The sequence below is a fragment of the Limulus polyphemus genome, unplaced genomic scaffold, assembly GCF_000517525.1.
Source record: "Limulus polyphemus unplaced genomic scaffold, Limulus_polyphemus-2.1.2 Scaffold83, whole genome shotgun sequence".
In the NCBI taxonomy this organism is placed as follows: domain Eukaryota; kingdom Metazoa; phylum Arthropoda; class Merostomata; order Xiphosura; family Limulidae; genus Limulus; species Limulus polyphemus.
The window spans coordinates 774,723-786,612 of record NW_013665693.1 but is presented as its reverse complement, the minus strand read 5'-3'; the positions used below and the strand labels follow the sequence as shown (position 1 = coordinate 786,612).

At 33.4% G+C, this 11,890-nt stretch overlaps 1 protein-coding gene across 2 annotated transcripts in view; it reads right to left on the bottom strand.

Moving 5' to 3' along the window:
* LOC106467791 (dachshund homolog 1-like) overlaps positions 1-11,890 on the bottom strand; it is a 67,212-nt gene that overhangs the window by 5,203 nt on the left and 50,119 nt on the right. The window contains exons 4-10 of one of the 2 annotated variants that reach the window (XM_022396726.1): positions 7,037-7,128; positions 5,316-5,492; positions 4,814-5,029; positions 4,099-4,182; positions 3,036-3,176; positions 1,162-1,224; positions 694-759 (exon numbers count right to left, since the gene is read on the bottom strand). In XM_022396726.1, coding sequence (XP_022252434.1) covers positions 694-759; positions 1,162-1,224; positions 3,036-3,176; positions 4,099-4,182; positions 4,814-5,029; positions 5,316-5,492; positions 7,037-7,128 — 839 coding nt within the window. The remainder of the gene's footprint in view (positions 1-693; positions 760-1,161; positions 1,225-3,035; positions 3,177-4,098; positions 4,183-4,813; positions 5,030-5,315; positions 5,493-7,036; positions 7,129-11,890) is intronic. The other variant, XM_022396728.1, reaches the window with a different exon arrangement.

The following is an 11,890-nucleotide window of genomic DNA, read 5'->3' as shown; positions in this document are numbered from 1 at the left end:
TTTTAACTAGAACTTAATTATTAAATTAAGTTACTGAATATCCCGCATTATTGTAGCTTGATATTTAAAAAGTAGTTTCTAATAAAAGCTAAATAGTATATATATATACATATGAGCAAAAGAAATACAACATTATATAAAAATCTATGATACATCATGTATAAACTTAAAGCTAACATGAAGATCTCTGAATAAAATCCTGGTTCTAATATGTGACTTCGACCAACAAATATATTACAACATAAACTTTTATCTTTTATATTCCCTCATTTTACAATAATGAAGAAATGACGTATCCAATCAACGGTTAAAGCGATCCTGCAGGTGCTGTCATTTAAATCAGTGTTTTCTCTATAAAGTACTAAAACAAACTAAGAAGTTTCTTAGTGCAGCCCAAAAATTTATTTACATGTTGCACGATTGTTTTCTTCTTTTTTAAATATAAATATCATAATTCAATATATTACTTACGCTAATGACAAATATATTTTGTGTTTACAAAAGTAGTTGGTACTTAAAACAATAAAATAAAACTGAGCTAGATACTCATCGTACCTTGTCTAAGTATATGACTTCGTAACATTCATATTATTATTTTTTTTTTTTACGCGGCAATTAAGTAGCTTTGCTACGTGTACTTTTACTTAGTAATGTTTCATCAGTTAAATGTAATCACAATTGTTATTCATTAACCTTGACATTTGGAGTCTTCTTCTAGCCGTCCAAGCTGATCCCTTTCTAGATCTTGTGGTAAAGAATCTGTAGAAAAATATTAAAATTGGCATAAGTAAATTTCAAACATTCAAGGTTTGAAGCAGGCTACATACAAACGTAGTCCTCTCCCCCCACAAAACTAAACAAACAAACAACAAAAAAAAAAAACGTACACTTACGTGGCTTCTTATACAATGTCTCGTGGTTTTCTAGCTGCCCATGTTGAGTTTTATAAAATTAACTTAAGGTGTACTATCTTCTCGTTTCATTTAATTTCTGATTTTGATTATTTAGGTTTAAAAATTTGTTAAATTCGAGCTTCTGCTAGGCTAGAAATGGTGAATTTTGTCCTTTTGTAATAACCAACTAAAATATTTATCATTGTAAAAAACTTTGGGTATTTTTAATCATCACTAATTATAATAAAAATCTTTGATATCAACTTACGAATCATATCCAGAAATCTGAGACATGCAACGTCATAGTACGCCATGTATGATAACAGCGACCCTGGTGGTGAAAAATTTACATTCAGGATTAAGTCGAGTGCAAACAGTAAAATACAATTCACAGTGAAAAGTAAAAGTATTTCCACTCCTCGCCATTTTGTAATTTGAAGTACAAAAAAATGTATTTCAATTATTGAATACTTTTCGAACTGAGTTCATGTTGTAATAGAATTTCTGATGTGTATCAGAACGTAAACAAAGCAAATGTAAATTTGTTTTATTTAAAAAAAAACTGCCATCTAGATACAAAAGCAATTTAAGCATTTCAGTAATAATATTTTTCAACTTTTAAATCTAAAATTATAAATTCATTCGTTTGCACTCGACATCTATGTTTAGTTTTACGAGATGCCTTTCAGTGTCTTAAAGTATACCCGAATGATTTGTTTGTAGTTAAGCACAAAGCTACACGATGGGCTATTTGTGCTGTGCCCACCACAGATATCGAAACCCTGTTTCTAGCGTTATAAGTTCGTTGACTTACTGCTGTGCCACTAGGGGGCATACTCGAACGAGCATGTCTCATATTTCATGAATTACATTTTAATTTGAAAGTAATTAATATTTAATAATTTCATTATTATTAGATAACATATGTCTAAGCTCAGCTCAGATGAAATGGCTCTTCACGTCAATACCCTAGTGTGTGATATAGGTAAAGTGGTGTATATTTTTTTAAACGTACACCTTTGTACTCTTTCATAGATAAAGAGACTTTGGGGCTACCTAGCTTTGTAGTTACATTTCCATTTGAATGTTTCTGCTTGAGGAGGTAAAGACTGAAACACGTAATATTTCCTAAGTTTTGATAACAGTGAAAGAGTACAAAGGAGTGGAATAAAAAAAATCAATTTTGTCACCTACTGTCACATCAAATTTATTTGGATAATATTTTATATGATTGATAAAGCTAACCTGAATGTGTATAGCTTGAAACTACGAAACACAGCTACTCAAGATAAGGAATTTTCATAGTTATTAATATGTATGCTTAGTATTTCAATCTAAAACAAGGTGAACAAACTCGAATGCTACATCTAATTTCAAAGCTAGAAACCTCAAATTTCTTTCTCTATGAAAAAGTGTTACGATGTGTGTGCGTGTGTATATTTATATGTTTGTAGGATATGTTTTTTTGTTTATAATTTTATACGTTTGTATTATTGTTTTACCACAGAGTTTTAACGTCACAGGTTTTATTTGGCTTAATGACTAAAATCGTTTTGAAAGTTTAGAAAACGATCCGAGTTATATAAAAGTAAGTGAGGCTAAGCATTATTGATTTTTGGGTTTGTTAGAGAGAATGACTGGTTATTGGATTAAAGAGTTAGTCGGTTTACTGCCAACCAGTTAGTTAATTAGTTTAGTTTTATGAATAACAAGTTGGGTTTTTCGACCAAGACACGAAGATGCGAGAAATAACGAGAAAACATACGAGAAAAATTAGCAAGTTAGTGAAATTGTTGTGTTAGTGTTTACTGTGAACTTAGGCCTTTCAGTGAACATTAGTGTAGCTAACATTTAGAATAATATGTAGAATTTGAAGTTCAAGAAATTAAACGCTTTCATCGCCATTAAATAAACTAGACTTTGCATTAATTTTGCCGAATAATCCAAAAAAACTTGTCAAACAATAGAAAACGTTGCAGCAGTAAAACAAAATTTACTTCATTGCATAAGAACTATTTACTTAAGGTTAAAATTTGACATTAAGATTGCCAAGCTTTGCTAATAGACGTATTAAAGATGAATGGAACGGATTTTTTTTTTTTTATAATTAGAATATATATTTTCTAAACAGCATAAACTTACCGTTTAAAAGTTGAAGGGCTTCCTTAGAGCTACTATGAAAGTTTCCTTCATAATTGGAACGTCTCTTGACTTCCGCTTCTAGTTGTTCCTGGACTCTCCTACGGGATCGTCTTTCTCTTCTTAGTCTTTTCTGGTAGAGAACTGGAGTAGAGAATTAATATTGAAATCAAATGACAACTCAATGGTAGGCCTAATGAACAGTTGGAAAATGATAAAAACGCACGTACGATATATCACAGGCGTCAGAACCAGGGGCGTTGTAGCACCTCCCACTTTTGCATGTTTGACATATATAGGAACTGTAAGTTATATTATTGTGTTAATTGATTGAGTGCATGCCCCAGACCCCCCCTAGATTGAGATAATTTTAATCTCTCTTTGTAAAATATGCATGTCTAGCCAAGCACCCTCATCTTTGAAACTCTTTCTCGTATATATTGATTGAAGTCATGTAAAACTGATTAAAGTAAACTCGTGTTTTCAAGTTGATCCAACACTGCTCATTATTTGTCAATGAATCTGGTACCCTTCGCCAACTGCACAAACATAAAAATAAAATCTAAGTTGCTATCTATAAAGACGGAATGCTTTCATCAGTTTTGATAATATTTTACTTTGGTTGAACACTGGGCAAATTTGATCTAGCATTTATTCGAACGTAATAAACCCAATTATCTTTATTTATATGTTATCTTCGTAAAAAAACAAAGACATTTATAATCCACTAGTCTTGTTGTTAAAGAAGAAAGTTTGAAAGTTGTCGAGAGAAGAAGAAGTCCAGTATGGGTTACGAAATGTATGTGCGGGAGGGGGTGATGGGAGTAGCTAGTGTGTTTTTGAATGTGGTAGCTGAAATGTTTTAAATAAATGTATAAAGAATTTATACATTCTTTATCATTCTAAATCGTAATTAAAAAATACTAATAATACGAGAAACTTATTTTACTTGTTACGAAATTATTTTATTCTCTTTGTAGTTTTGGAATGAATGATGCAAATAATATTAGTACGTTACATTAAAAAATTAAGGCAATTTTTCTCTTAAAGGCATATTAAGGTCTACCTTTTGTTTTCTGTTCTTCAAGAATCTGTTTCTCCAGGTTCTCTCGAAGTTCTCTTTCCCGCATTACTTCCATCTTAAGCTCCGCTGAAAAAATATAAAGAGGAACTGTGGCTAAAGAAGTGATTGAAAAGCGATAGTTAACAAAGTGAAACTGAAAAAAACCTTTACTAACGAATTTCATATTCTATCTGTCACCATTAACACTTTGGAGATACGTGAAAATTGTGTATGTTCAATATACATAAAGCAAAACAAAGCATAGTGAAATGTCATCGAAAATGGAAATAATATACCAACTAGCTCAACCATGGCTAATTATTAATAAGAACTTATTGAAAACAGAGAATAATTTATAACAATATGTTATAAATTAAGTTAGTAGTGATCGACTAGAGGGAGGGCAGCTAGTCAATATCACCCTACGCCAACTAATGGGCTACTCTTTTACCAACGAATAGTGGAATTTACCGTAAAATGATAACGTCTCCACGGCGAGCATGTTCGATGAAAGGGATTCGAACCTACGACCCTCGGATTGCGAGTTGAGCACCATAACGCAATCCTCAGACTACGAGTCGAGCACCATAACGCAGTCCTCTGACTACGAGTCGAACACCATAACCACCAGACCATCATGCTAGGCCAGCAATTTACCAAACTTAAATTCGTAGTTATAACGCGACCGTATTAGAAAACTATAACAAATGGCGAATACCTTTTTCTGTATTTATTTGTCTTTCTTGTTGTCTAGCGTTGTCTGCAGCTACCTTTAGCAATCCCTGAATGTTTCTTAGCAGAGTCTCAATTGACGAAACAGTGTGTCCTACGATGGCGCCAGTGCCGCTAGACACTCCTGGAAAGAACAGTGGATTCTGGGCAGAAAGGTGGTCGGTATTGGCAGTGCTGCTAACATCAGGGGTATCACTAAAATCTGAAAAATACATTATCCAGTTAAACAACAGTTATCATGTGTAATATTCAGAGAGTAAATATCTTTATGCTTAAATCATAATAGTTAAATAACTTAATTTTAAAGCTTTTAACGAAACATCATTCATAGGCTATATTTGGATTTACGTATTTTTTTATGATGTAAAGTTCACGAGGACTTCGATATCAGAACATCTACGTTAGAAACTGGGTTGTTGTCTTCGTCTAACATATACAAACTGACAAAATTTAAGTATATTTAACATACTAAAGCAACAACAATTTACCTTGATCATTTTCGTCACCGTCGTCCTCGCTGTCTTCTTCGTCCATATGATCATTGTACACTGCGTCACTTCCACTGTTGTCCTCACATCCGCCAACATTGGTGCCATTGTGACCAACTATGCGGCTACTGTGTTGTGAGAGGTTTAATACAGGACCGTGCCCGTTTACCGTTTTCTCTAAATAAATAACAAAGTGCTTGTGTAAAATTCTCAACAGCTGAACTTTGGTGTATGCTTACTATCAAATTGTTTGTAACTTCTTAAAGCAATTGTCTTATGTATGTATTCATGAAGAACAACTGAAACTGTTTGCTAGAAGACCATTTAGTTAGTTATTTATGCTAGACATTAACATTACATAATACAAAACAGAGATAAGATTCTTATATATAATTCTCTTAGCTAAAGCCAAACAAATGTTACACCATTCATCTGTAGCAAATACAAAATAGTTTATTGCATAGTTTATTTTAAGGTTAAAATCCCCATAGCGATGTCGCTGAACATATTCCGCAATTCCAATGGTGTCCGCGTTATAAAAGTGATAGTCAAACCCTTATGACGGCGTGTGCTGCTAACTGATTGCCTTTCGTCAGGTCAGTAGTTCAAAATTAGAGACAGTAACAACTGAATTACAGGAGTCTTTCAACTGGTTGTTTAGCACATTAGTTGTATTTCGTCCAAATTAAGAAGCCTAATTCTTCTAAAATATGTGGGCCTCCCAGTGGCACAGCGGAATGTCTACGGACTTACAACGCTAGAAACCGGGTTTCGATACCCGAGGTGGGCAGAGCACAGATAGCCCTTGTGTAGCTTTATGCATAATTAAAAACAAACAAACAAACAAACTAAAATATGTGGACAATGAGGTCATATGTGTGGACTTAGATTACTTGTAAACAGTTTTTTTTTTACTTTATTAAATAACATCTAGTGATTAAAACAGTTTCAACAAAATGTTCCTGAAACATTAGCTCGATGGATATTAAGCTGTTCGACATATTACCACAATAATTTACTTTCGGACATCTTCTCAATAGAAAATTCTTATGCTAATAAAGGTTAAGAGAAATATATGCACTAATCTCGTGAACAAAAAAAGACAAAGCCAACTATATATATATAATGAAAAATCTTAACACTGCAGAAAGACAAAAACGGCTAGAAGCTGCTATTTATGGAGTAATTTATGGATAACTGAAATTACCAGGATTTTTTAAAATACAAAATATATATAAACCAGAGCTTTCCACAGGCAACTATAGACAAATAATAAGTGTAAAATGGGACTGTTCAGCAAATAGTTATAAAGTCAAGGCTTGGTTATAAAGTCCGAAAGTTTGTAATAATAATTTTGTACTTATGATCCGAAGGGCATCTTATGTGACACCTGGACTAAACGGTACGGTCAGAGACTCCAAGGTTGAAGCAACTTGAAAGCTAATTGAAAGGCAACTAGTGAGAAATACTTGTCATCTACATGCTACTTTTTAAAAAATAGTAGAATTGACTGCTACAGTTATAACGCTCCCACAACTGAAAATGTAGAGCGTTTGTAGTGTTACATCACAACTTGAGTCTTGGAGCTTTTGATACGCAACCCTCTCGCTGACCACTAGGCTACGCGCGGCCCTAAGTAATTAACATTAGCTTTAGTGTGATGAGAACTTTTAGTGTTTCGGATGCTCACAGAAATGATTTTAACATTAAAGTTTACTTACCATTGCGCTTGATAGTACTTGACTGTTTATAAGTTTCTTGCCCATAGAGTCGGTCACGAAGGTCACTGTTCATTGGTGGGTCTTCTCGGTTCCTAGTTACCATAGTGACAAAACAAATCGTGTATTTCCTTTGTCAAAACCTTCTCATCATCTTACTCCCAAAAATAGGTTGATAATTTGTATGAGCATGCGTTTTTTAAGCCAAATTAATTGACGAAACGTTTGTTTTCCATAAAAACCGCTAGGTCTGGCAAGAATGTTTTTACAGTTCAACAGGTGGCAGATAGATAAATTTTAGAAAAAAAAGAAAACAGTTTCAATTTGTTAAATCATTATTTTAATTAAAGAGTTCAAACTATGTATACATTACAGTTCAGTTACTTAGTTTCAGTATGAGAGATAATGGTTATATATATATTTTAAATAACAAAACTTGAACATATAAACTGTTTCCTCAAGGCATGAGAATCATTGAATAAATACAGCGCAACATTTTCAAAAGATTCGTTTAATTAAACTCAGAAAACATGGCGTAAGTTAGTAAACGAAATACAAGTTACGTTTTACTTTCAGAGAGAAGTGTCACTAAGCACACGAAATATAGTATATCTTAGAAGGGATACGTATAATTTAGCTCTTAAAAATAAGTGTCATAAACACAAGAAATAAAGCATTTTTTGGGGCTAAATTAGGAAAAATAATGTCGGGAACTGTCATACATGTAATAACTACTAATTTCACCCATCTATAACTTGAATAAAATAGATATCTAGTCAGTTATATTCTGGTAGTTTTCCAAATTTCCATGTAGATATTTTACATTTAGTTATGACACCATCGGTAATCGGATGTCTAAATGTCGTTCACACATGCTAATCATTTCACTTGGGTAAATGTTGCGTACGGTAACGGCTAGAAACTTGTGCCAATTTGGTTCTGTGTCTGTGTCCATTCCTTAAATGGGGACACATATAATTGTACAAATGAGTATAAATTGGGGAGTTTTCTTCCCTATATATCTTATTTAGTATAAATGTTCGGTGACATATGTAGCTTTGGATTATGGGACGCTGCACGTGGGCCCTATGTATGAATGGAAAGTGTAGAATATCATACTTTTGGCTGTTCTTGGTCTATGTGGACGTGTTTGGACAGCCTCTTTCCACCCTAGCAGACAGTGTAGTCATTCTGCGAATCAGAAGTCGGCCAATGTGGTAAATTCACGATTACACATGATGTGAATAAAGATTTCAAAAAATTTTCCCCTTGTGTTTGTTTTCCTTGTATGTCCATGTTCGATCTATTCTCTACATGTATAACGTTTCCGGAATCTACATTTTATAACTAATTTAAACTCATCTGTTTAATATCGTTGAACCTGAATATTACAGTGAGTGTCATTTAACTTTTAGAAACATGGATAACTAAATATACTAAATAAAACATTTTTCACTGTTGAATAATATTAAATAAATACAGCGTTTTACTTCACGTGAGTATAAATAAATAAAACATTCCACCTATAAGAAGCGAATGTAATTGAACTTCTAAGAGCAAGTGGCACTAAACGCATGAAATAACGTATTTATAGAGGTATCACCCAATAAACAAACGCACCTTTTCTACTGATGAGCATCACTGAATAATACAAATACAACATCACAAAAATAGATTTTATTTAAAAATTCTAGAGTCGACTATAATTAAACAAACAAAACACAGTGTCTACTTAGAAAGCAAGCGTCATAAAATAAACAAACCTTAAAACATTGGCTTTCAATGTTAAAAAAATCATTTTTTTATTGTAAGTTTTTGTTCATAAGGTAATTTCGCCAATACTTTTATGTAATTGTTAAATTGTTTGTTTTGAAATTAAGCACAAAGCTACACAATGGGTTATCTGTGCTCTGCCCACCACGGGTATCGAAACCCGGTTTCAAGTGTTGTAATTCCGCAGACATACCGCTGTGCCAGAGGGGGCTAACTGTGATACCAGTAAGAAAAGGGCATTGTTTTAGGAATAGTTTGCTACAAAATGTGTCGTGACTGGTCATATTTTAACGAATTATTGTCGATATATTTTGCATTTTTATTAATTTAATATTATCTGTAACAGTGTGTTTCACACAAAATTAAATTAATTTTTTCCAAAAAAGCAAGGATGAACACAGTTGCTTTTTGAACTAAAATGTTTAAATGGTGATGACAATAAATTTTGACAAAGCTTTCCAATATGGACGCTTCGTCTAACGCTTGATGAGTTGCCGGCTTCATATTCATCACGTATCAGTGACTAAGCCACGTGACCTGTCGAGTTCGTCTGCCGGTACCGTGTCTTCTAATAAAACTTTAAATCATGAAATGTGGCGCTGCGATCACTGTTGGTGTCAGTAAAATGATTAATGTGTTCGATGAACATTTTTTTAGCAGTGTTTTGGCTGTAATTCATCATTCTGTCAGGTTAAATTAACTTGAGCACTGAGAAAAATGTGCCAAGATAGCCTTAAACAACGTCTTTCTCGCAAACCAACAATGCAATCACTTTTGCAAACCTGCAGGTTATTTCTTCGCACTAACAATGCCAAGCATTAGAAGAACATTTTTAGACGGTTTCTTTTTCAATATTTCATTTTGTAAGCGTTGCAATGGAATGGTGGTTTTTTACATTATTGAGAAGGAAAATTGAAATAACTCACATCTTCATTACAATTTTGTCTCAAAAGTTTAACCCCGAATTTAAAAAAAATTCCAGTTGACTTGGGGATTAAAAGTATGCTTTAGAAGTTACCTTAAAAACAAATCTTAGCCACAAATATGATGTATTATCATTAGAATTCAGAAACTTTGTCGTCTTTTATTATTATTTCCAGAAACATTAACCAATTTTAATTGGAAAAAGAAAATAGCTTTTAATCGAGTACAAAACACAAACGATGATATGTGTCTCCTCTAGCTTGTCTATTCTTAAACTGTTGGTAATAGTCCAGAAATTTGCTTTTGTTAGCAGATTTTGCCAGAAGTTTAAGAATAAACCCAATGCTAGAGACAGTTATCTTTTGTGTTTTGTATCCAAGTAAAAGTTATTTCCTTTTTATATCTCCTCCACAGGGAAGGGTATTTTTGAGACTACCATCTCGAAATTTAAAGAGCATATAGTTTAGTTTAATACGCACAAGACAGGTATACATTTATTAAGTCAAGCCTCCGTACTAATTTTAGGTCTCAAAAGTCAAACATTACAAAACATATTTTGGCCTGCAGTTCTCTTATATTTCTATCAAAGTGAATGAGACTTGTCATTAAGATACCCTCCAATCACCCCACAGACTAAAGCTGATATGTTTCTGATTCATATCTTTTTATTTTACAGGGGTCAAAGATTGAGAAAAAAAAAGTGCAACATTAAGTTTTTGGATCTGTTATTTTCTTTTATGTTGGCTTGCCCCTGATTAAAAAAAAAAGGTCCACTTTTCGAAAGCGCTCGATTTACAGGATTTTGCACAAAGATACCTTACGACAACTTTCACAGACTGAAGCAGACAGATGTAAATTTTTGTCTTTCTTTTGATTTCACGGTGGACAAATATAAAAACAAATTCGCGATGTATGTATTTGTTTGGTTGTTTTGTTTAATTTAGATGCCCCCCCAGTGGCACAGCGGTATGTCTACGGACTTAGAACGCTAGATCCGGGTTTTGATACCCGTGATGGGCAGAGCACAGATAGCCCATTGTGTAGCTTTGTGCTTAATTATAAACACATTAATTTAGATATGTGTATGTGGAGAGGTGGGGCGAGAGAATCCTTAGAAAACCCCACTTTAACAGATTAGACACCAAAAAATCTACCCGACCAGTACTCAAGATATTACATGAAAGGAAATGGCTAGAAAGAAATATTATGAAGGATGGATACAGTGGTAAAAACAGTTAGATAGTTTACATATTATTACTCCAGGTGGTTAGATACTACCCACTGTTGTTTCTGTCGAGTGCCTTGAAACTGACTTTTTATGACGAGTGTCTTGAAAGTGATTGTTTTGAACTCTGACATATTATTACTCCAGGTGGTTAGATACTACCCACTATTGTTTCTGTCGAGTGCCTTGAAACTGACTTTTTATGACGAGTGTCTTGAAAGTGATTGTTTTGAACTCTGACTACATTGAAACTACCTATTTCTTTTACGGCGAATGCCTCGAAACTAAATGACTCTTTTTTTTGACGAATGCCTCGAAACCAACTGACTCTTTTTACGGCGAATGCCTTGAAACTAAATGACTTTTTTGACGAATGCCTTGAAACAACCTGACTAATTTTTAGAACGAATATTATGAAATTAATTGGCATTTTAATGTCAAATGCCATGAAACTGATTCTTTATACGACGGGTACCTTGAACTTATTTTACGCCGAGTGTCCTGAAAGTATCTGACTCTTTTACGGTGAGTACCTTGAAACTAACTCACTCTTTTTTATAACAAGTACCTTCAAATAATTGAATATTTTATGGATAGTACCTTGAAAGCTACTGACTCTATTACGGCGAGTGCCTTGAGATTTTTACCGCATATTGCTTCAGTCAAGTTCAGTATACATTTAAATAGTGAATGAGAATTTCGCTCAGAAGTCAAAGTTACCATCAAAAGGGCTTCATAATTTTCTTCCAGCTACTGGGTAGAAAATTACTTGTAATGTTACACAGATTTGTCTTTTTCTTTGTTTCAAACGGATCAACATGACATTCGCAATCCTGATCTTCAACTCATTTCTCGCAATCAAACGGATCAACATGACATTCGCAATCCTGATCTTCAACTCATTTCTCGCAATCAAACGGATCAACATGACATTC